The sequence below is a fragment of the Budorcas taxicolor genome, chromosome 13 (genome assembly GCF_023091745.1).
Source record: "Budorcas taxicolor isolate Tak-1 chromosome 13, Takin1.1, whole genome shotgun sequence".
NCBI classification, from domain to species: domain Eukaryota; kingdom Metazoa; phylum Chordata; class Mammalia; order Artiodactyla; family Bovidae; genus Budorcas; species Budorcas taxicolor.
In genome coordinates this window covers 10287552-10313393 of record NC_068922.1, presented here as the reverse complement: position 1 = coordinate 10313393, position 25842 = coordinate 10287552, and the positions used below count along the sequence as shown (strand labels likewise).

The window sequence follows — 25842 nt, the reverse complement described above, 5'->3', positions numbered from 1 at the left end:
TCAGTGCATGAAATCCCATTCGCCTGAGTTCTTATCACCTAAGGTTGCAATAAAACTTGTATTTTAATTCCTTTAAAAAGGACTGTTTAGCCTTAGGAAAGTAATGAGTCAGCTTGCTGTGAAATCAGAAAGTCCTCATCAGAAAACCACATGCTGAAGTCACGGTGCGAGGTCAGGGTGGGGGCAGCAGCTGGGCCAGGGGCAGAGACTGACACGCAATGCCCGGCTCCCAGCGTGGGTACCCCCCATTTACAGTCCCAGCTGAGATCCCTCATCCCCCCCAGGCCCATCCCACAGCTGATACGTGCTCCTCCCTACCCCGTAGCCCCCAGGTGATACTGGTCCTGCCCGGCAGGTCCAGCGTGTGCAGGCAGTGTCCCCAGGGTCTCTCAGCTCTTCTCCCCCAGCCTCCTCCAAAGCCGAGGAGGACCCAGCCTGGCTGGGAACCAGAGGGAAGCGAGGCGCTGGAGGGACCCCACAGGGAGGCTGCACATCTTTCCATGGGGAGCCTGCTGGCTCCCCCTCCCTTCCAGGGTGATTGGAAGCACAGTGTTTGTGTTTCTCAGCATCCCCAGCAGGACCCAGCCTAGCCGTATGTGCATGGCTGTGACCTGCTCAGCAACAGCCCCTGTGTGGCTTTTCTCCTTTTTTTTCTCTCTCTCGCTTTCCCCACCCCTTTGCTTCCATGCCCAAAGTGTGTCAGTTGCTCAGTCATGTCCGACTCTTTGCCATCCCATGGACTGTAGCCCACCAGGTTCCTCTGTCCATGGGGATTCTCCAGGCCAGAATACTGGAGTAAGGAGCCATGCCCTCCTCCAGGGGATCCTCCCAACCCAGAGATCGATCCCAGGTCTCCTGCATTGCAGGTGGATTCTTTACCAGCTGAGCCACCAGAGAAGCCTCAAGGTCACCCCCAAATAAGTGACCCCAGTCTTTGCTCTCAGAGGATCTCACGCTGCTTTTATGGGTTGGGCATATACCCTTTCTGACCATTTTGCTGTTCGTTCATGTGTGTGTGTGTGTGAGAGAGAGAAAGTGAGTGTGTGTGTGTGTGTGTGTGAGTGTGTATGTGCGAGCCTGTTGCCCTATTCTGTATGTGTACAGTTTGTAGAATCGGTGAGTCATGGACGCGCTCACAGAAGCCTGGGTCACGTCCGCCCTGACCCGCATCCTCCTCTGCACCCCCTCAGGTTGTTTCCCCTTCCTGTGCTCCATGTTCTCCTGTTTCTTGACTTATTCCCTTGTTTCAGTGGAGCACATCCCTAGGAGCTTTCTGAGAAAGGACACACAGGAGGCGCATTTCTAGAGACATGTCTGATGAGGTCGTTCTTCACCCGCCCCTGGCTGGCCAGGATATATTAGTTGGAAACCATTTCATTCTGTAGTTTAGGGGGCTTGCTTCACGGTCTTCTGACTCCAGTGCTGGTGGCAGGCGGGTCAAAGCCATCTCGATGCCCAGCCCTCTGTGTCATGACTCTGTGCACCTCTGTCCCCAGAGTTTGGAGTGCTCGGGGGTCTTCTCTGGTGAGCAGCCCCTCCCTTCTCTGGGCCTCTGCCTGCGTGGACTTTATCTCGTGTCCTTCATCTCTGGGAGATTTTTGTGATTGCTTCCTCTTCTGAGGATTTTCCTTCCTGGAGTCCCACTTGCCTGTGTTGAGCCTCCTGGCCTGATTCTCCCCTCACCTCCTCCGCTCTGCTTTCCTTCCCTTCCTCCCTCAGCTGGTCCTTCCCTGCAGGTTTGAGAAACTCTGTGCCACGTGGTCCCTCTCACCCTGTCATCCTTTGCTTTAAAGCTCTGCTGGTTACTTTTGCATCTTTTCATGTTATAAACCTGGAGGCCTTGCTTCCGGAAATTGTTGATTTGTGTATTTCCATGCGTCAGTGTAGTTCCTCTTCGTACATTTCCTCTGCTGCGGCAGCCCAAAAGACAGGATCAGAAATCTTTTGTGCTTTTGTTTAAGAGCCACTGTCTCTGTCCTGTCTCCATAAAGTTCTCTGGTCACTATTGATATCAACACTGGCAAATTATCAGTTCTCTCCTACAAACCCCCGCGCAGTCGGCATGAGGCCTTCCTAAAGATGCTTCGGTCCCCTTCACCCCATTCATTCAGATTTGTCTGCCAAGTGAGTTGTGCTTTCCTTAGATGACAGGTGTTCACCACGTCCTGGGCCCGCAAACCTCGTTTGTCGCCTTTGTAACCTGCATCTTTATTTCAGGACTCTACTGGTTATTTGTTTTCCCTAGGCAGTCGTTTTCTCTTCCGTACCTACCACTTGCGTTTTTCATAGCGGTAATGAATCAGTGTAGTTGCAGCACTTTGAGACAGTATTTTGGGGGAACAAATGGAGAAGAACATCAGTTTGTTCAGGTTCCATACAGTTTTTATCTTTATTGTTTGCTCATGTAAAGCTCTCATCCTTTTCTAGACAGGCTTATTTTTATTCCCAGCAGTTCACTGCAAAGTGTTTACATTTACATCTATAATATTCCAGGCAACCAAAAATAAAAGAGACTTTTTCTAATCTATTTTCTAATTGAGATCACCTGTCTCATATTATTTATAAGTGAAATTAAGAAACTGCTATTGAAATCAAGAAAAAATTGCTAATCAGAGGTGGAAATGGCAGTAGATGAAGCCATCATCTTTTTCTCAGTGGATTTTGTTTAGCCAGCTGAGGGATCGAGGTGAGGCTCGTGCTTAAGACGCTGGTGAGTGCTGCGGGCAGTGAGGGGCCCTCTCTGTTCTGTCTCCACAGTCTGGGGTATTCATGCTTCTTGCTGTATGTCGTGATTCCCTTTTCCATTTCCATTTATAGTGCTCATCTTCAGGTTCACAAAATTGCGTTTATTTGCAGTTCCTCATCAGAAAGAATCTGGGTAAATTCAAGTAACAGCACAGTCCCCATAAACTGACCTTCTTACTTTGCCAGGCAGTTTCCTCGTGGCAGAGTCTGTGGATGATGTCAGGTTAGGCCCCTGTTTCTTTGATTAAATGGCCCTGTTGCTGTCCGCAGGGCTCCTTAACGGGCGAGGTTTCCTTTTGATCTGTAAGCTCGTCTCTTTACCCACATCCTGTCAGTCCCTTTTAACTTGCACTGTACTGCTTGCCCTGCCCCACAGTTGAAAACAGTCACAGATAAGAAAAGTCATGACGACTGAAAGATTGATGCTTACAGAGTTTGGGGTTTGTTTGGCATTTCTCCCAGCCAGACGCCGGTATCCATGGAAGTGTGTGTGTCTTTGTGCCCTGGGTCGCCAGCATCCTTCACTCTCTTCTGCAGGAGCTCCTCAGGTTATAGGAGCTGTCCAGGACAGTAGTAAAGTTTTCTAAAGTTTGACTTTGAGTTATAAATTGGCTGGATAGACTTCATTCTCTATAGTAAATAAGTAAAACCCTTTGAGAGAAAGAAGATCCTCTTAAACCCATGATGTTTTGCTACAAGCTAAGGTCCTAAGGAAAGAAAACCCACACCTTTTTTTTGTCTGAGATCTAATTACCTAATGGCCATCTCTGTGTCAGTCATCTAATTGAGTGTGTCTTTCAGGAAGCACACGGATTCAACGTATATATATTTTTCATTGAGATGCTTGACTCTGTAGGTGATATCTGTTTGGTAAAGGAATTTATTTTCATTTCCTTATATGAATTATAGACCCACTCTGCCCTTTTTGAAAATGAGAGATGGTGCATTTAGAGAAGTTTGGTCTGGCTTTTCTCCCTGCCTGCACCTTCCCCGTCATCACCAAACCTCAGTCCCTGTGAGGGGGTCAGTGGAGCAGATAGTCCAGCGTCCCAGCTAATCCTCTCTGTGGGGCAGGGTCACAGGCCCACCACTCGGGGCCACAGTCCTCTTCATACCTGGGACGTGACTGTGGCTCCCTCCTGGGGTGCAAGGCAGCATGTGGACCCTGAGACATAACTCCCAAGGCGGGAGGATAATTTGTCAGGCAAATAGTCCCTCAGGGATCATCAGGGGCTCCTGGCCGAAAGAACAAAAAAGGAGCAGTGGGCCTACTTCCCCCAGAGTCTCCAGAGCTTACGCCCTGGACCTGAATTCAGGGACTCAGTGTTACTCAACAGTGGTCCAGTTCAAGGCCGTCCAGGGAACATGTGCCATCGATTATACAGAAGACCTTAGGTCAGACTTGGAAGGGAAGGATCGTCCTGCTCACCCACAGGCACAGCTGGTAGAAAGGGACGAGATTGTCATTCAGGGTCTCAAAGTGTCTCACTGCACCCTGTTCCTGGGCTGCACTAGGGGTGGAAGCTTAGGGGTGCCAGTAATTCTCAAGTGTTTGGGGACCAGTTCTTCACGTGCCTTGTAGCCAGGACATGCCACACAGCAAGTTCAGTCTCTCAGTTACCTTGGTCCCTGGGAGGAGTCCTTCTCTTTCCAGATGTCAGGAACCTCTTTGAAGGCTATGCCGTGCTGGGAGCAGTCATGAGCCTAGAAACAAAAGAATAGGGCTTGGAGTTTGTTTTTTCCCCAGATGGCACTTTACATAATCTTATTATTCAAAATGATCTTTCAGGGGATAGTTAATTTACCTTATAGTTAGATTTTTTTTAAGCTTATTTTTAATATGATTCCCCATTTTGAAAAACACATGAAGTCATGCTTCTTTTCAAGCAACTCTTGAAATAAAGGGTCTTCCAGTGACTAGGACACTTTGGGGGAAAAAATATTCCAGATTCTTGCTGTCCTCTACTTTGCTTTGAAGGGGAAAACATTAAATACTTCCATGCTTTCAGCCCATGTAAAAGGAGAGAGAGTTAACAGATTTGCCCAACAACTTCCAGAGGACCAAACTGTATAGATAATAGCGTCGATGACTTAATAAAGTCTCCTTGTGAATCGGGCCCTGCCCCAGGTGCTTTTACAGACAGTAGCTCATTTAATATTCTGGTCCTTAAAAGACAGTCGGGTGAGGAAGCAGAGGAGTTCAGGGACTCTCTGTCCCTGTGCGGTAATGCCCCCACGCCCAGCACGGTGGCTGAAGGGTAGCCGAGGGCCTGAGGCGCTGGCTCACAGGGCAGAGTCGGACTGCAGCTGCGTGTGAGCCCACGGGCCACGCTGTGTCTCCAGGGCTTTCTTCCAGCCTCACCTCTGTGCTGAGGGGGTCCAGTTGCTCTGCATCTGTCCTTAGCCGGTTACCGATCTCTTACAGAGACCCAGTAAACAGAAGTCAGAGAACCAGAGTGAGCCCTGGGTGCAGGGCTTCTCTCAGCGTCCTGGCATAGTTTGCTTTCACCAAACAAAGTTGAGAGTGTGGCCCGTGAGACTCCATCACTCCTGGCTCCCAGGTGCACCAAACACTTGACTCCTCTCTTCCGCTCTGGAAGCCGAAAAGAGGGGACCGCTGTTGACTTGTGCTCTGGAAAAAGGCTCAACAAGCTTCTCAGTTCAAGCAGACCTTGGCTTTCTCATGTGGACAGTTTGTTTGTGGGGTTTCACCCTGACCTTGCTGCTCGACCTGGCTGGGTCATCAGGATCATTGAAGCTACTTAATACCCCAAGCCAAAATGTCAACTGATAAAAATTGCATATCACATGGACTTGAAAGGCACATCCCTTATAAAATTTTTAAAGCTTGCTAGATTTTATTAAAATATGTGAACCAGACTGAGTATATTAAATTTATGAGTCTGACTGATGCAGTACCACAATAATTCAATACAATATGCTTATGTCATTAAACTCATAAAGAAGATTCTCTGAATAGCTGTAATGAATAGTTCGGATTCTGTAATCACAGACTAACATTTTCACCCTGATGAATTTTAAGTGGGAGCTCTCAGAATTCTATTTAACATCAAGAAATAAATGCCATATTTCAAATGATGACTACTTATTCTAAGTATTTACTTTAAAACCTAGGGTAGGAAAGAAGTACCTGCAAAGACAGAATTATTCATTAGAAATACGGAAAGGGTTGGAAGAGGTTGGCGTGAAGTAGAATAGGATTGTAATTTATGGCTAGTCATAAATCATAAACAGAAAACAAAGAAACTTCTTCTGTTCGGGTTTGACTAATACCATTTATTCCCTCACCTCTTGCCTTTTCCCCAATATGTGTATTTTGGTAATCTCTCAGTAATAACCTACCCCAAAAGTGAGTGCTTTAAGGAGACTGCTGTCTTGTTGCCTATGGGGCTGTGATTCTGGAGCGTGGGCAGCGCTCCGTCGGGCGCTTCACCTTCTCCACGTGTCACGGTCAGGGCAGGGCACGTGCATGTGGCAGCATTTGGATCATGGCTGCACTGAAGACTGGGCTCAGCCAGGGCGCCAGAACCTGCAAGGTGACCTCTTCACTCTCAGCATTACCTCCAGGCCACTCTCCAGGTTAAAGCAAGTCACAGGACTTGTCCTGGCAGGACTGCATGGTTCAGAGAGAAGAGCGTTTGGCAGGATACATGCTGGACCCCTGGTCTAAGGCCTGGTTGAGAACCCATCTGGTGGGCAGTGCAGAAGTGCCCCCCCATGCTAAATAGAGCACAGTCCAGTCCTGCTGGACCACTGGCCATGCCCCAAGCTCTGCGACCCCACTGTGAGGCTTTATACCCACTCTGCCCTCTGCCTGGAACAGGCTTCCTTCAGAATCTTTCTCCAGTGTCTTCACAGGCTTGATTCTTACCTCTCAGGTCTTGGCATAATGTCTCCACTCCCCAGGGCTGCCTCTCCTAGGCGCTCCAGAAGTATCTCATATCTCATTCCTTTTTTTTTTTTTTTGGAGCCATATTTTAACTCCTGCTTTTCTTGTCCAATCTCCCTGAAAAGCCTGCATGTTACTCAGGATGGACATGAAGCTTGTCTTTTACTGAATCCCCAGCAGCACTGCCAGGAGGAAAGCTCTCAGTTAAGCATTTGTTTGTTGGGTTCATGAATGGGGTCTGAAGAGAGAGGGATCAACAGAGAATAAACCTTGATTTAGTCCTTAAAGGATGAACAGGATTTAGAGGATGGAAGCACAGCACCAGGAAGAAGGACTCTGAACCATGAGGAGATGGCATGGGCAGCCAGGTGCCCTAGGAGGGCAGGCTCTGTGTCTGTCAACACCCACGTGCCCACTGCCCATGTCACTTCGTGGGGAGCAGGTGTGCAGTACCTGTGCAGTGGTTGAGTAAGCTGCTTGTCAAAAACTGTCCTAATTTTATCAGAGCATGGAGGACATTCGGAGACATGTTGGGAAAGGAACCCAGCATGGTTGATCAATGGAGACAAATTTTAGGATTCCTAAAATAGCCAGAGAGAGGTGTTCAGAGTAGAATGTGTGGGAGTTTAAAACTGGGAAGACTTGACTGTGAATAACATCAACCCGCCTGGCTTGGTTCATAACACGTGGCCAGTGGTGACCAGACCTCTCTGGGGTCTAGAAATATCCCAGTGTGTCTCCATCCAGGCCAGATTCATCTTCAGAGCCCATCATTCAATGATTAATTCTCCAAGTACTGCAAGGTAAATGAGACCTCTAAGTCAACTGGACTGAGAGTTGTCTTTAAGCTGCCACCATGGCTAATGAGTTCTGGAAATGAGGAATGCCACTGAACTGCCTTCTCTGTTAATATGTCATGGTGGAAAGGTGGCTCAAGCGCTTTCACATTTTTAAAGAACATTTCAATTTTAATAATTTCAATAACTTTAAATTAAATTATGGATTGGTGTTAAAATTTTGTAAAATGAAAAGAGCTCCACAACAATGAGATGGCCGGGAAATCATTCAGATGACACAGCTGGGGTGAAATATCACCCGTGAAATAAGCAGTAGGCTGCAGTTACAGCCGTGAGCCCTATTAAAGCAGAAACTTTTTAATAACATAAAATGGTCATGATTTTATCCCCCCGTTAATTAAAATAGAAGGAAGGAAGGAAGCCAAAAGATAAAAAAAGGTAAAGTCTTTCAAATGCTTCTGAGGCCCTATTCTCATTCCCACATCTTATACACACACATACATACTCACACACCCACACATGCGTGTGTGGCGGCTGATTGAAAGTCGGGGTAAATTCTGAGCCTACACAAGCGGGGAGGGGACAGCCCCAAAGAAAGGGGCTGCATGCACATTTACATTTATACCTTAACATTACGGGCTTAAAGGACTTGCCTTGAGAATTTCGAGGACTTTCTCACGAATTTGAAGAGCCAGTCATTTTGTCTCTTACAGTCGTTGCCCTTGTCTCCTGAGATCTCTTATGTGGAAACAGAGGATGCAGACACCTGTCCTCCTCCTCCTTAGACTGTCTCAGGGGTCATAGGAGCTCCTGAGCCCGGAAAGGCTTCACACAGATACCTGCAGACCCGACAGCCAGGTTCAAGGCCCCCAGGATTCTCCTTCAGACCCTGCCCTTCCCTAGGCTGAGCCCTCCACATGCTGGCCGTGCTCCGTGTTCACATCCTTCACTGAGCCTGGGTACCACACACCTTCCCTCCTTTCCCTGTTCTCAGACTTGCCCTTCCTTCCAGATTCCAGACCTGAAAGGGGAATGGCCTCGAGATAAGAGTGGCCACACCATGTAATGTCCCTCTGACCTCCCAAGATTTTGCCTAGATGAGCTGTAGAGCACGAGGTCCTCCCTTTGAACAGACTAGCGTTTCATCCAGAAGCTCCGGAGTTGAAAGGAAAAACCCAGCAGAAGCTACTTCAAGTCCAGCTTCTGCCCAGGTTATTCCAGGAACTTAAGTACTTTTCGTTTTAGCCGGAGCTGACACTGAAATCATATTACAGGTCACACATGAATCGTGTTAATATAAAGACCTTCATCAAAAGTGTATAAAGTGAAGTAGCATGTAGCAGCACATTATATTTCATTTTTCCCCCTTAATGCAGTGGATTGATTGAGGTACCAGGCTAAAGCTCCAAGATAATCGACTAAGTTCTTGCTGAATTGCCCTGTATTGCTGTAGGAAGTGTGTTTCGCCTTTCAGAACTCATTAACACAGCCAACAGACCATATTAGCCTGTGTTTTTTGGTTCAAAAGATTAATAATGTTTAGTGGTTGACTTTTGAAATGGTGTTGAATTTTAAAGATTGGCCCTGTGTGTATCTGGGTTTGGAGCGGGAGTCTTCCAGCTGAATGCTTGGCTGGGAATGGACCTCTCACATGGGTTGACCCATCTGAGACGGTATATGTGAAAGCCTCCCAGGACAGACTTTGTCCTAAGAGAGGCACCCTGGGCAGATGTCCTGAGCCCACTGCAGGCCCCCACCCCCCAGAACTGGGTGTGTTGTAAGTGGGAGGTTTCCTCTTATTCTTGACGGGCACCTGCTGACACCCCAGGGGTGTTGATGCAAACAGTAGGGAACAACTTTGGTCCTGGTGAGCAAGTGGGCTTGGGAATGGACAGACCAAGAGCTCTCCTGCTTCCGCCCCGGGTTTCTTATGCAAACTCTTGAAATGCTCCACGGCAGCAGCTCTGCAATCTGGGAGAGGCTTGCCCCAGAGGACCCTACATCCCTGCAGGCTCCACGTGGTATCTTGATGAGCTCTTTAGCTACAGGAGCCCATCCCAGAAGAGGAAGACAAAGAGCCCACCAGCCCTCTGCCCTGAGTCAGCCAGATGACCCATCCTCAAAGAGTGGAGATGTATTTTTTCAGGAGGGAATCTGAATGTCATCTGGGAAGGGGAACAGAAGAAGGGTGGGTAGAGAAATGACCAGTGCCCAGCAAGGCACTGTGAGGAAGGTCTGGGAATGTGAGCAGAGGTGCATAGACTCCGTGTAGAAAAGCAGAAGCATCACAGGAAGGAGGCCTCTGCCCCAGGTTTGCATGGAGCATTCACTCTAGACAACCCTGCGCCTTGTCCCCGTGAGAGTGCCGTCAGGCCAGACGGTGAGACACCCAGTGCCATCAGCCCGGCCCAGTGAGACGGCAGCGCCCAGAGAGGAGGGTCAGCCCGAGAAGAGGGGGCTGCGGACGGCGCCCGGGGACTGAGACCAGTCTCTGGACTCGGGAGAGCTGGGCGTGAGTCCTCACACCCCACGCTGTCACCTTTAGGACGGCACTTAGGCCTCCTGGACTGCGGTTTTTTTTTCTCTGAGAAGATGGAGATAGGAATGGTCCCTGTCTCATACACTGTTGTGATCTTTAAATGAAATAGACCATTACACGTTCTTACTGTGCCTGGAGCATTGCAGGCTGTTGATCAATGGCTCTCTCTGTGAGAGGACCGAGGTGATTGCTGGCTGGCCTGGTGTGTGCGCGTGGGGGACGTTCCCAAGGAGCTCAGGGGTGTCGGCAAGTACAAGTTAAAGGACAGAAAGAACCCCTTTGGAGAGAAGGAGTCAGGACCCTGGTGCACGGTGTCTTTGGCAATCTGTGTGCCCCTCATCCTTCTGCTGATCTCTTGTCCTCCTCTTTTGAAAGCTCATGGTCCCTTACAGGATTTTGTTTTTGTTTTGGGGGGAGGGGTCAGTTTGTTTGGAGCAGACCCATGGGGGCCCATGTCTCCCAGTGACTTCTGCCTCCCCCCACCCTGCTCAAGGCCCATGTGCAGATTGACTTAAAAAATACATACATAGATACATACATATATATATATGCCCACAACTTGTAGAAGAAAGACAATTTCTGAAATCAAGGTGCTGTGCATCAGTACTGAAGTATGCCATAAAGATTTGTCATCTAAATTTGATTTTCCAAAAGCATTGATAAGAAAACACCTTATATTACAGTGTAGGTCCAAGCAGCTAAAGGAAACCTAGATAAATGTCTAACGTATCTATTGTTTGTAAACCTTTTTTTGCCAACTTTGAAAGCAGCTCATGGTCCTCCTGAAGAAGGCAATGGCACCCCACTCCAGTGTTCTTGCCTGGAGGATGCCAGGGACGGGGGAGCTTGGTGGGCTGCCGTCTATGGGGTTGCACAGAGTCAGACATGACTGAAGCGACTTAGCAGCAGCAGCAACAGCATGGTCCTCCATCCCCAGCGTGGTGTGTGGTTTTCCCTCTCTCCCTCTTCTTCTCTCCGCCCCCACCTCTGACCCCACCCCATCCCTTCTCCCCATCCCCTAGCTGGCTCCTTGCCTCTCGTTGGGCGCCTTCTCCTCTCAGTCCCTCCCATCTCCTTGGTTGCTCACTCTCAAGACACCCCCAGACCCCCTCTTGCTCTGCGTTCCACGTCCTGATTTGCAGTCTTACTGAAAGAAGATTGGGTTTCATCTGACTTTCCCAGACGGCTGGAATGTCTCCCAACCATGGCAGGTACAGCCACCATTCTCAGCAGCCCTGATCTGGGGTGTTTCGCAGAGCAGAGACTTGGATGTGACCTCCCCCCACCCTGCCACCAGGGCAGCCAGGTGTCCTGCGGGCCTTCTGTGATCCCTAACAGCTGCTGAAGCTGAAGCTCCAGTACTTTGGCTACCTGACATGCAGAGCTGACTCATTGGAAAAGACCCTGATGCTGGGAAAGATTGAGTGCACTGGGGAAAAGGGGTGACGGAGGATGAGATGGTTGGATAGCATCACCAACTCAATGGACATGAGTTTGAGCAAGTTCAGGGGGATAATGGAGGACAGGGAAGCCTGGTGTGCTGCAGTCCATGGGATTGCAGAGAGCTGGACATGCCTTAGCAACTGAACAACAACAGTGGCTGCAGAGATTGAAATTTGTCTGCTTTTCTGATTCTCATGGAGAAGCCATGTGACGGAAACAGAAATTGGATATTGGATTTCACAGATCCTTCTCCTACTTTGCCCTCTGATCCTGATAAGTGCATAAACTCTCGGAGTCCTTGAGTTTTGTAAAAAGTAAACTGCCCTGGGGAGGTGGCTCAGTTCCTGGACTTATTTTCACACACCAGGGAGGGTAGGGGTGTCTGTGGACTCCACATTAGAGAGAGAGCTTTGACAGGAGGCACTTTAATTTTCTCCCTTTGGCCACAGGTGCTGCGGAAAATACTAGGAGCACAGACAGCAGAATTTATTAATATGAATGTGTGTACTTAAGTATGTGTTTTATATATAATTAGGATGTATATTGACATACATGCAGTAGCAGGGTTTTAGTACATTAGACTGAGGCCTCAAGCCCTAAGGGAACGCTTCTTTATTGTAGGAATAGTAATAAACTTGATTCACCTGACACCGTTACACAGAAGTCGATTTCCTTACTGAAGAAGCTCAGACAAAAGAACCAAACCCATGGCCCCTCCTCAGTAAGTGGCTGGGTATGGGCACGTGGAATACTACGCAGCAGTGAAAACGACCAGACCACGGTGCACGCACCCAGGAGCACAAGTCTCACAGGCGTCACGTTAAGCGGTGGAAACCAGATGCAGAAGAGTGCACCCTGTGGGATCCCGTCGGTTTCAATTTCAAAACCTGGCAAAACTGATGGCTGGCACCGGAAGCCGGAGTGGCTGCTACCCTGGAGGACGGAGTATGGGAGGGCTGCCGGGGCTCTGAAAGTGCTGTAATGCTTTTAGCCCAGTGCTCAGCACACCAGCGCATTCACTTCTTGAAAACTCATTAAGCTGTACACCCATGATGGATGCTGTTTTCTCTCTGTATGTTTCAACTTTTAAAAATGAACTCATCAATATTAGTCATCAAGGTTGCTTGTAAGCGCTTTCCCCCAGCCCAGCAGTGGGCCCAGGACAGTGGGGAATTACAGAGAATGAGATGCTGTCTGTGACCCCGGGCACTTTCCACAATTTTAGTTCTTTCTTGTGTCCCCTGCCCCAGCCCTGGTCCTTTGGGTTCGTCACTCACCAGAAAGAACTTGCTCAGCCCACTGCAAGCCTGTGGCTCTGGACACAGGCAACCAAGGCCACACGTCACCTCTTCACTTCAGAGCACCCCGAGGTCTCCGCAAAGAACACTTCCTACTCACAGCCTTTCTTTGACCAAGGAAGCGGTCTAGGAAGAGGGAGCCAAGGCCACCCGATTCTGCTGAGCAGACACTCATTGCAGAGAAAAAGCTCTTCCATAATGTTTAGAATCAGCTGGATCAGATCCCTCTCTCTGGAGGTTTCATGGAGGCGTGCTGATGTGTTCATTTTAAGGAGCGCCATCGCCGACGACTGCTTCTTTGCTCGCTCTTACGGGGCTTCCCCAGGCAGGGACGGGGGATCTCCGGGACCCTCTCTTTCCACTTTATTTCTGGCTTTTACTATTACTTCTCTTTTCCTCATCCCTTCGGGCTTTCTTGGCCCTTTAAAGGGCCCCTGCTTCATGAACTGATGATGACACATGTTGATACGTCATCTGTTCCCGTCCGTCCGGTCAGAAAGCGTTTGGAAGGCAGGCAGCGTGGACATTAGTCTGCGCTCGAGCATGGCCATGGGGCGTGGGCTGCAGGGAGCTGCTGAGGTGACGGCCCGGGTCCCGCTTCACCCCGCGGAGGGGGTGCAGTCACAGCTCACCCGCAGGGCGACCCCAGTCCCCCTCGTGCCAGAGAGGTATTTCCCAGTAACCGTGTTTGTTGGACCTCGGGTCCCTCTAGGTCGATGTTCCCGGCTTTTCTGCCCCCAGAGAAATCAAGGCATGTACTCTTCTGCTTCGTTGATGCAAATAAGTCCTGGAGCAAGGTGTCTATTTTCTAGCAATTGGTTTTGACACCTTCTTACCTTGACCTGCTTTTTGTTTAGAGAGACTTTCTTGAGCGACTACCATGAGATCAGGAAATTAAGAATATTGAACACGGGAAACAGTCTGAGTTAAAAATCCTTGCTTTCAAGTCTCCTCTCTGGATTACTAGCCTTGCTCACCAGATAATGGGTGTTACAGTAATTAAAAAAAAAAAAAAAAAGAAGAGGTAGGTGGAGGCAGAGTATGAAGATAACCCGCAGGTGGGTGACGCAGGACCCCTTTGGGTATGGTCCGAACATCTGTCACCTTGCTTTGGTGCTGGTTTCACAGATGTCTCCGTGTGCCAGCACTCCGTGTGCCAAGGCCCTGCCTTGGAAGAGTACTCAGCCACTGGGCATCCATTCAGTCAGTTCAGTTCAGTCGCTCAGTCTTGTCCGACTCTTTGCGACCCCATGAATCGCAGCACGCCAGGCCTCCCTGTCCATCACCAAATCCCGGAGTTCACTCAGACTCACGTCCATCGAGTCAGTGGTGCCATCCAGCCATCTCATCCTCTATCATCCCCTTCTCCTCCTGCCCCCAATCCCTCCCAGCATCAGAGTCTTTTCCAATGTGTCAGCTCTTCGAATGAGCTGGCCAAAGTACTGGAGTTTCAGCTTTAGCATCATTCCTTCCAAAGAAATCCCAGGGTTGATCTCCCTCAGAATGAACTGGTTGGATCTCCTTGCAGTCCAAGGGACTCTCAAGAGTCTTCTCCAACACCACAGTTCAAAAGCATCAATTCTTCGGTGCTCAGCCTTCTTCACAGTCCAACTCTCACATCCATACGTGACCACAGGAAAAACCATAGCCTTGACTAGACGGACCTTTGTTGGCAAAGTAATGTCTCTGCTTTTCAATATGCTATCTAGGTTAGTCATAACTTTTCTTCCAAGGAGTAAGCGTTTTTTAATTTCATGGCTGCAGTCACCATCTGCAGTGATTTTGGAGCCCCCAAAAATAAAGTCTGACACTGTTTGCACTGTTTCCGCATCTATTTCCCATGAAGTGATGGGACCAGATGCCATGATCTTCGTTTTCTGAATGTTGAGCTTTAAGCCAACTTTTTCACTCTCCTCTTTCACTTTCATCAAGAGGCTTTTTAGCTCCTCTTCACTTTCTGCCATAAGGGTGGTGTCATGTGCATATCTGAGGTTATTGATCTTTCTCCCGGCAATCTTGATCCCAGCTTGTGCTTCTTCCAGTCCAGCGTTTCTCATGATGTACTCTGCATATAAGTTAAATAAGCAGGGTGACAATATACAGCCTTGACGTATTCCTTTTCCTATTTGGAACCAGTCTGTTGTTCTATGTCCAGTTCTAACTGTTGCTTCCTGACCTGCATACAGGTTTCTCAAGAGGCAAGTCAGGTGGTCTGGTATTCCCATCTCTTTCAGAATTTTCCACAGTTTATTGTGATCCACACAATCGAAGGCTTTGGCATAGTCAATAAAGCAGAAATAGATGTTTTTCTGGAACTCATTTGCTTTTTCCATGATCCAGCGGATGTTGGCAATTTGATCTCTGGTTCCTCTGCCTTTTCTAAAACCAGCTTGAACATCTGGAAGTTCACAGTTCATGTATTGCTAAAGCCTGGCTTGGAGAATTTTGAGCATTACTTTACTAGCATGTGAGATGAGTACAATTGTGTGGTAGTTTGAGCATTCTTTGGCATTGCCTTTCTTTGGGATTGGAATGAAAACTGACCTTTTCCAGTCCTGTGGCCACTGCTGAGTTTTCCAAATTTGCTGGCATATTGAGTGCAGCGCTTTCACAGCATCATCTTTCAGGATTTGAAATAGCTCAACTGGAATTCCATCACCTCCACTAGCTTTGTTCGTAGTGATACTTTCTAAGGCCCACTTGACTTCACATTCCAGGATGTCTGGCTCTAGATGAGTGATCACACCATCGTGATTATCTGGGTCGTGAAGATCTTTTTTGTGCAGTTCTTCTGTGTGTTCTTGCCACCTCTTCTTAATATCTTCTGCTTCTGTTAGGTACAGACCATTTCTGTCCTTCATCGAGCCCATCTTTGCATGAAATGTTCCCTTGGTGTCTCTGATTTTCTTGAAGAGATCCCTAGTCTTTTCCCCATTCTGTTCTTTTCCTCTGTTTCTTTGCATTGATCGCTGAGGATGGCTTTCTTATCTCTTCTTGCTATTCTTTGGAACTCTGCATTCAGATGCTTATATCTTTCCTTTTCTCCTTTGTTTTTTGCCTCTCTTCTTTTCACAGCTATTTGTAAGGCCTCCGCAGATAGCCATTTTGCTCTTTTGCATTTCTTTTCCATGGGGATGGTCTTGATCCCTGTCTCCTGTACAGTGTCATGAACCTCATTCCGTTCATCAAGCATTCTGTCTATCAGATCTAGGCCCTTAAATGTATTTCTCACTTCCACTGTATAATCATAAGGGATTTGATTTAGGTCATACCTGAATGGTCTAGCGGTTTTCTCTACTTTCTTCAATTTAATCCTGAATTTGGTAATAAGGAGCTCATGATCTGAGCCACAGTCAGCTCCTGGTCTTGTTTTTGTTGACTGTATAGAGCTTCTCCATCTTTGGCTGCAAAGAATATAATCAATCTGATTTCGGTGTTGACCATCTGGTGATGTCCATGTGTAGAGTCTTCTCTTGTGTTGTTGGAAGAAGGTGTTTGCTATGACCAGTGCATTTTCTTGGCAAAACTCTATTAGTCTTTGCCCTGCTTCATTCTGCATTCCAAGGCCAAATTTGCCTGTTACTCCAGGTGTTTCTTGACTTCCTACTTTTGCATTCCAGTCCGCTATAATAAAAAGGACATCTTTTTTGGGTGTTAGTTCTAAAAGGTCTTGTAGGTCTTCATAGAACTGTTCAACTTCAGCTTCTTCAGCGTTACTGGTTGGGGCATAGACTTGGATTACTGTAATATTGAATGGTTTGCCTTGGAGACGAACAGAGATCATTCTATCGTTTTGAGATTGCATCCAAGTACTACATTTTGGACTCTTTTGTTGACCATGATGGCTACTCAATTTCTTCTGAGAGATTGCTGCCCGCAGTAGTAGATATAATGGTCATCTGAGTTAAATTCATCCATTCCAGTCCATTTTAGTTTGCTGATTCCTAGAATGTTGACGTTCACTCTTGCCATCTCGTTTGACCACTTCCAATTTGCCTTGATTCATGGACCTGACATTCCAGGTTCCTATGCAATATTGCTCTTTACAGCATCAGACCTTGCTTCTATCACCAGTCACATCCACAGCTGGGTATTGTTTTTGCTTTGGCTCCATCCCTTCATTCTTTCTGGAGTTATTTCTCCACTGATCTCCAGTAGCATGTTGGGCACCTACTGACCTGGGGAATTCTTCTTTCAGTATCCTATCATTTTGACGTTTCATACTGTCATGGGTTTCTCAAGACAAGAATACTGAAGTGGTTTTTCATTCCCTTCTCCAGTGGACCACATTGTGTCAGACCTCTCCACCATGACCCACCCATCTTGGGTTGCCCCACAGGCATGGCTTGGTTTCATTGAGTTCAACAAGGCTGTGGTCCTAGTGTGATTAGATTGACTAGTTTTCTGTGAGTATGGTTTCAGTGTGTCTGCCCTCTGATGCCCTCTTGCAACACCTAACATCTTACTTGGGTTTCTCTTACCTTGGGCGTGGGGTATCTTTTCATGGTTGCTCCAGCAAAGCGCAGCTCCTGCTCCTTAGCTTGGATGATGGGTATCTCCTCACCGCTGCCCTTCCTGACCTTCAACGTGGGATGGCTCCTCTAGGCCCTCCTGTGCCCGTGCAGCCACCGCCCCTTGGACGTGGGGTTGCTCCAGTTACACTTCCATAAAACACAAAGTGTTAGGTGTTCTATTTTTAGAAACTATAAATTACCATACAAGTGTTAATTATTAGTAATCCCTGTTACTGCTTTTAAGAAAGTAGCTAACAGATTTTCCTTGAGCAGAATGTCTTCTTTCAGAGGTAAATTTGAGGTGGGTTATTCATTCAGCCAGCTGAGTTTGGCTTCTTCACCCAGGCCACAGGTTCATTATCCATGTCACTAGTGACATTTGGGGTAAATAATTCTTTGCACAGAGGCTTGTGGGATGTTGAGCACTGTAGGATGTTAGCTGCACCCCTGGCCTTCTCCTGGTAGATGCATGCCCACCCCCCTGCACCCCATTTTCAGTTATAGGTAGCCTTTGCCGTACCGGAACTGTATTAAATATTTCTGCAGGTTCTCTTTTCCATTAACACGTCTTGCTGGTGCCCGTGTCTTGGACTCAGAGCAGCTTTACAAGTTTGGAGCCAGAAGAGCTGGCCAGTGCTGCCACAGACGTGTGCAAAGGTTGGGGTTGGGGTGAGCACGGGGTTCAGAGCCGTTAATCTCAGCAAGAGCTTCCTTTGCTGGGTGGCCTGTAAATGTTCGTGTTTGCGATGGACCCTCTCGCCCGCAGTGTTTGTTTTCCTTTCGTGTATAAGAAGGCTGCAGAGCACAGAGGGCCCGTGCTGCTTGACATTATTGACTAAGGACATCTTAGTGCCAGAGACGTTAGTTTCTGCAGAAATCTCCCGGTCAATAAGAGTGAAAATGTGCATTTAGCATCATGCAGACCATTAGCAGTTTTGTTCTCCTTCCTCTTAGTGGCCTTTCTGTTAGTGAGTTGGGCGGGGGGACATGAATCCGCGGGCTGCAGTCCATAGTGTTGCAAAGAGCTGGACACAACTGGAGTGACTTAGCACATGTGACTTGACTGAAAAAGCTGGGTATTAACTACCAGCACTGTGCTGGAAAGCAGACCCCACCCCCAGCGCCCGCTGCCCAGCGTTCCCCGGGCTTGTCTGCAGACAGCATGTCCTGTGCGTCAGAACCAAGAGGTGTCACTCGCACGCTGGACGCCGTGGCTGCTCCCCAGGTGGGTCCAATGTGGGGAAGGCAGCAGAGGAGGGTCCCTGCGCTGTTTCTAATGGCAGTGGCAGCCCCTCCACGCCAGGAGGGGCGTCGTTTCTAGGCGTTCCTCCCCGCTGACTCCTCCCTGCCTGTGTCTTGACCATGTCTTTGCCTCTTGTCTCTTCCCAGCGGTACCTCAGGGACTTTTTCAGCGTGATGCTCCAGTCGGCCACGTCCCCGCTGCACATCGAGAAGGTGGGGCTGACACTGTCCAAACACACCGTGTGTGAGTTCTCGCCATTCTTCAAGAAGGGTGTCTTCGACTACAGCAGCCACGGGACAGGGTAGGACTGGAGACGGAACCTCGCCACACAGTGCCTTCTCATCCGAGCAGCCCCCGACCAGGGGCCTGGACCCCTCACCGCCTCCTCCGAGTGCCTGAGCAGAGCCAGGGCCATGCTGGCCACGGTGACATTGAGTGGCGGCTGTCCCTGCCCGTCTTGGGTGAATGTGGCCTTCTCATTGTGTGCAGTCTGTCCTGGAGGCTCCGTCACCCTGGGCCCCTGGAGCTGAGCCAGCCTGGGGCTTCCCTGATGGGTGGCTGGTCAGACCTCCCCAATGACTTTCATCTGGTTTCCCCTTTTACCAGAATACTCTTTATTTTTTTTAATATCCCTTCCATGTGGCTGGCTGTATCCCAAGAAAAGCATTTTAAATTATTTCATTGTATTTTCCGTTTTCCCCATTTGAGGCTGAACTTTTTGTATAATCCCTAAGCACCGATGTTTACACAGAATTTCACATTCTGCAAAGGGGATTTTCAATCCAATCACGACTGGAGTCTTCCATGCTTGACACATTGGATGTAGGTTACATCAGCTTCTATAAATCCATTGAAATAGGATATTTGTTCAATCTTGAATATTCAAGAAGTTTTTACCAAATGGCTGTCCTGCATGTTCAAGCTTTCTCTGCTAAGCACAAAATGAGCTCCTCATTGAATGCATATTTTTAAACATTTTGCTCACATTTTTGTTACTGAATCTGCTGGATCTTAAGCTGCAAGACTAGAATTTACTGTAGTTTATTAACGATCTCTTAAATCACTCAGGACTTAATGTAGCATTGTACATCCACGTACAAGTAAAACTGCTTTGTTTTACTAAAGAGAAAAATATGAGAAGAAAAAAGATATATATGGTATATATTGAAATGTATATAATTCTACCTATAAATTTATATGTGTACACACTCCTGTATGATAATTACATCAAAATATATAACTATTCACATAAAATTTATTAAAGGTATTTGCTTTTTCAAGATTTAAGTGGCGCTGCTATCAATATTAAATGAAGTTATGGAATCCACCCTGTAGCTTAGTTTATTTTAAGCTTGTGACATGATCATTCCTCCTGGTCTGTTTAAAAATTTATCTAATGTGCTTGGAAAGATACACAATGTATAATTTAGCATTTGTTTTGTAGAAGATGTGCTTATAGTAATGATTGAAGTCACAAATGAATGGGTAACAAAACAGGCCTGCATTCAGTCTTTCAGAAGATTCCTGTGCAACAGAGCTCTCCAGTCTGAAAAATGTATATTCAAAGATGCAATTATCCTGATAAGGGGGGAAATTATTATTGTACTAATTAGATATCACAGTTTAGCATGAAAAAAAATGAGGGCTTTTTTTTTTTTTTTAATTGCCACAGGAAGACTTCGTGTTGAGTACTGTTGTGATTACAGGCAGAGGTTAGGGGTAATTACTGCTAGGAAATTTAAACCTAGAGATTAAAGGATAAAAACGGAGAGATGATATCAGGTTGGCCAAAAACTTCATTTGGATTTTTATGTACAATGTCCCGTTTTTGCTGAGTAAACTAAATGGTTTTCTTCAACTGACTGGGTCATCTGTCTCCTGCCCTTTTGGACCCATATGGAAGCCAGGCTCATGGGAGGCATCTCACTAGGGTCACACAGGGGACATAACAGTTTGACAAGGATAAATAGACGTGTGTTTGTAGGAAGCGCAGGAATCAGATGATGCTTTGATTACAATCCTCATCTAAGGTGTCAAGTTGAGGGTTGAAATCCTGGTCGGTGCTGGGCAAAGCTGGCTGTAACACATGGGTGTCATTTCACTCCTCTGAACCTCAGTCCCCATCTGAAAATGACACTGTTGCCCAGGGTGACCTCTAGGTTCTGACCTAGCCCAGGGTGACAGGCAGAGGGACCATCACCAATGTATGGATGCAGACTTCTAATCAGACCCAAACAGCATCTTAATCTGAGTAGAACTTGAAGGAATGCTGGCAAGCCAGTGAAAAGTCTCCTCGAAACAAATAATAAAATCCCTTTCTGAGACAAAGAGAAGACACGCGACACAGATATCTGTCTCTGGTGATAAAATTGAAGCTTCATTAATTTGGACTAATTCAAAGGAATAAAAGAAAGCCAGCAAGTATGTATCTTATTACTTTCAAGTGTATCAAATAACAGTGAAGTGCCATCAATTTATAAATGCTTTTGTAGTCAGTTGAACAAATATAAGGCACTTCAACAATATAAGGCACTTCAACAGAATCATTTATTTAGGATGTCTTAGCATGTTCTCCGGAGACAGCAATGGCATCCCACTCCAGTACTCGTGCCTGGAAAATCCCATGGACAGAGGAGCCTGGTAGGCTGCAGTCCATGGGGTCGCTGAGAGTTGGACACAACTCAGTGACTTCACTTTCACTTTTCACTTTCATGCATTGGAGAAGGAAATGGCAACCCACTCCAGTGTTCTCGCCTGGAGAATCCCAGGGACGAGGGAGCCTGGTGGGCTGCCGTCTATGGGGTCGCACAGTGTTGGACACAACTGAAGTGAGTTAGCAGCAGCAGCAGCATGTCCTCCAGGGTCCTGCTTACACACCAAAATATTTGCACCAAACTTGTGTGTAACCACAGGTAGTAGAGTGCCCTTCAGCCTGAGTCCCACCCAGACCTTGTTTCTAAGCCAGAAAAAATCCAATTCAGCCTTGTGATTAACTTAGTGATACGAGGTCATGCTGCCTCCTTAATGATGGACGTCTAGGAGATTCCTGGCCCACAATGTAGAGACGCTCTGAAGATTCGTGAACCAGGGCACTGGGCCCTTCTGTTTATGTTTGTTGGCAGGAAGAGCTCAATCTGTTCCCGACTCAGAACTCTAGACAGCGTCTTTCAGAGTCTGAAAAGAAGCTTTCAGAGCCTAGTGCATCCATGAACTGGAAATGTAGCTGCTGTGGAGATGCAGTCCCAGCCCCAGAGCCAGGCCATGTTGCTGATCTGGGGTCAACTTTTGCATATGGCGGCCCCACCCCACCCCTGCCCCATTTCCCCGGATGCATCTCCTAGCACACAGCTGTGCCTGGCCCACCGTTGCCTCCAGTTTGCTCCTGGAGATGGGAAGCTGCGTGGCATCGTGACGTGGCTGCTTAACACTCAGTCTGCACCCACCACAGGTGACACGCATCCCCTCCAAGAGCACACAGGTAACAACAGTTAAAGCCTGACGTGAGAGACTATTCCGTGACGTACTGCTTTCAAAGGGTGCTCTTGGAGAGGTTTTGAAATTGACCCTCTTTTACATTGCCTAAAACGGTGCCTGGAGGTTTCGTGAGTCCAGAGTTGAACGTGTCTGCCGCATGAGACCTTGTTCCTCCTGTGTTCCTACACGTACCGCAGGAGTGGTCCACACTTTGTTGCTGGAAAAGAATAAGGAAAGCTAGGTAAAAGAACTCCGTGGCCAAATCCAGTGCTTCCATTATATGTACATAACCACAGCAGGTATTTATGTTTTGGAAATACTAAAGAAAGACCATTCCTCGGAGGAGACTCATTCTTGACAGATTTAGCCCGTATACCCTTCTTTGTACAACAGGGCTCTTTCCACCGGCAAAAAGAGGGCCTGACTGTTGACTTTTTTCTTTGGTTTAGAGTGCTTTTTCTAATGCTAATATAGTAGGTGAAAAATTTTTCTCTGATGATGCTCATGTTGTGAATTTTGCACATACAGAGTTATTTCCAAGTTGAAACAAATCTACCTGATTCTTAACTGCAGATTCCTAAAGCATCATATTTCAAATTGATCCCATGGTGGTACCTGAGAGTTAGCAGGACGGAGTTGGAATTGGTCGGGCTGATGCCTTCAGAAGCCTCCTGCATTAGGGAATCCAGTAGGACTAGTTACATGTAAAATAGTGGGAGGGACGTAAAGGCAGGATGGACCCGAAGGGGTTCAGGATGTGAGTGTACCCTTGTTCCCTCCAGATAGCATTTGCGCACGCTTGTAACTGTGGAGTTAACCGAATTCTAGCTTCTAAGGCCACCCCCTGCCTCTCTAAACGGTCTCCCCTCTGTGCATCTCTTGCTGAATGACTAAATACAAAATACCCTTTTTTAAAATTTGTATCGGAGTATAGTTGTTTTACAATGTTGTGAATTTACAATGTTGTTAGTCTCTACTGTACAGCCAAGTGAGTCAGCTATAGGTGTATTTATATATCCCCTCTTTTTTGGATTTCTTTTGCATTTAGGTCACCACAGAGCATGGGGTTCCCTGTGCAAAATAGTAGGTTCTCATTAGTTACCTATTTTATACATAATATCAATAGCGTATATATGTCAGTGCCAATCTCCCAATTCATTTCCCCCTGCTTTCTCCCCTTGGTATCCATGCATTGTTCTCTCGTCCATTTGTGTCTCCATTTCTCCTTTGCAGATAGGTTCATCTGTACCATTTTTCTAGACCCCGCTTATTAACTGCATGTGTTAATATATGATGTCCGTTCTTCTCTTTCTTAGTTCTTTCCGTGTGACCCTCTCTAGGTCCATCCACGTCTCTGCAAATGGCCCAGCTCTGTTCCTTTTTATAGCTGAGTAATATTTCACCGTGCATATGTGCTGTGTCGTCATTATCTATCTATCTGTCGATGGACGTTTAGGTTGCTGCTGTATCCTGGCTACTGTAAATAGTGCTGCAGGGAACATCGGTGTGCATGTATCTTTGGGAATTATGCTTTGGTTTTCTCCAAGTATATGCCCAGGAGCAAGCTTGCTCAGTCAAAATGGTAGCTCTATTTGTAGTTTTCTAAAGGCGCTTCCATACTGTTCGTAGTGGCTGTACCCATTTATATTCCCACCAACAGTGTAAGAGGATTCCCTTTTCTCCACACCTTCTCCAGCATTTATTGTTTGTACATTTTTTGATGATGGCCATCCTGAGTGGTGTGAGGTAACATCCTTTCTTTAACTGTGCTCATGTACGTCTCTATTTGAAAACAAGGAGACTTTTTTCCCAAGTTATCTCTCCCACAATTGATTCTTGCTGTAGGAATTTGAGATTCATCAGTTTGGTTTTGCTCCTCCTGCGTTGCTGGAAAGACAGACTATTCCCCGTTCAGGGAGAGAAGAGTGGATGTGTTGAAAACCGAGAGGTACTCTGGGACACAGTGGGAAATGCGCGGAGGAAGATGCGCCGGCAGAGAGCCGTGGGGTCAGCATCACAAAGCACACGGAGGAAGACTCGCCGGCGGAAAGCCTTTCAGGTCAGCATCACGAAGCTCTTGGGTGCCATGAAGTCAGGTTACCAGTAAGAGAAACCATTCTCTAGAATTTAAATCCGGATTGAAAAATATTGTTAGACATCTTCACTGTTCAAAAGCAGAGTTACTTTCCTCCAAGTAGCAGGAATCCTTACGCCCAGTTAATATTTGCGGAAGGTTCTGTATCTTTCCACTAGCGACTCAAGTTGTGCCTGAGAGCTACTCGCTGAAGAACAGCCTTGGGCTCTGCTGTCACTGAGGCGCCTTCGCTGCCAGGCAGAGGGGAGACGGGAACACAGCTGCTTTTGCAAAGCATTGGGGACTGTCTTCAGAGAAAGGAGTCACAGTGAACAAGAATGCCAGTTTGTGGTGATTAAGAGCTGCTTGAATATTTGCACTTTGCTTAATTCCAAACTCTGTGAGCTTTTCTCTCCCAAACACACCCAGAAGCCTTGGAGAAGGAGGGGGCGGTTTCTGTCATTTATGACTTCTCCTATGGTGTTTTGAGCCCTGATTTCAGTGGATTTAATAAGAAAAGTCGGTTTACAGAGGGCACAGGCCTTCCGCTGCACAGGAATCTTAAGATGCTGGCTCTTTATCATCTGTAAGCAGGTGGATGGGGAAGATCAAGTTTACATTCATAAGGGATTTCCCATGCCTTCAGACACAGGGCGGATGGCCCACTCCCCTTAGGGTCTGGAGGGGAGAGCCTGTCTGAAGAGCCGGTGGTCCCACGCCTCTCTTTCTGGGGGACGAGCTGCCGTGTCTGCGGCTGATCTGCACTGCCACTGCCTGTCCCCGTCTCATTGGCACATGGGGGAGCCCTTCTCTGGGCGTCGGTCCCTCAGCTTCCTTATACCCTTCCGGTGCTGGGACGAGGCGGGGACAGACAGGAGGGAGGTAAGCCTGGGACAGCCCTTACGGTGGGCACTTGCCCTACTTGAAGCCACCAGTGTAAACCCTAGTCCCAGCTACCACCCCAATCCCTTTGTGCAGCAGGAGGGTAAGGGAGGGTCAGCCCAAAGTCTGGCCCTTCTGGTGACCCTGCTGGCCACATGCTGTATCGGGGGCCTGGCTGAGAGAGTTGCACTGAGCATGCTCAGAGCTGGCTGCTCCTTCCTTGTCCTTGGTCCTCGGGGGACCAGCCTGCCCGTCCGTGGCCCACCCTCCACTGGCCCGTCATGGTGCACAAACTCTTATGTGTCACTTTCTCTGTCACGGCCAGGTCCCCCCACACAGGGGTGACCCGTGTGGTCAAGGGCCTGCCCGCAAGGGCTCTCAAGCCACTCAGAGCCAGACTAGTAGTGGCAGTTTCATGACATAAATTGGGATAAAAGAAAGAGCAGGGTGGTGCTAGGGGAGAACGTACTAGAGAAATTATGGAGCCTGGGAAGCGCCGAGGCTTCCCTGAGTAGGTGACGTTGGCGGAGAGATGGCCCCCAGGGGAGGAGGAAGCTGCAGCGTGAAGGGTCTGCCGGAGGGAGACAGAGGTCAGGGTGGGGGCACCTGAGAGCTGCAGCCACGATTCTAAAATGGCATGATGCTTCCCATCAGCTCCCGCTGTTTCGGAAGCTGATGTTCCCGGGGAGGAAGACGAGCACACAACAGCTAAAACTCAACCTTTAAAGCCATGTGCAAGAGGGAGAGGTGAACTTCCTGTTTGTAACAACCAAGGGGCAAGTCCAGGGCCCAGGCATACTGTCCTGTCCTGTGCCATCAAGAGGCTGGTTGTCCTGCTTGTTGAACTTTCACCTTTGGCCTCTCGGGGTTCTGAGATTTCAGAGCCTCTTGCCATCAAGTAACATGATTTCCATAGACCATCA

General features: G+C 47.7%; 1 protein-coding gene across 3 annotated transcripts in view; it reads left to right on the top strand.

Moving 5' to 3' along the window:
* The window catches only part of KIF16B (kinesin family member 16B), a 294681-nt gene extending 275063 nt beyond the window's left edge, over positions 1 to 19618 (top strand). For all 3 annotated transcript variants that reach the window (XM_052650604.1, XM_052650603.1, XM_052650602.1), the window contains one exon: positions 18636 to 19618. In XM_052650604.1, the coding sequence (XP_052506564.1) occupies positions 18636 to 18794 (159 nt within the window). In that variant the 3' untranslated portion in view covers positions 18795 to 19618. The remainder of the gene's footprint in view (positions 1 to 18635) is intronic.
* Positions 19619 to 25842: the final 6224 nt, after the last annotated feature.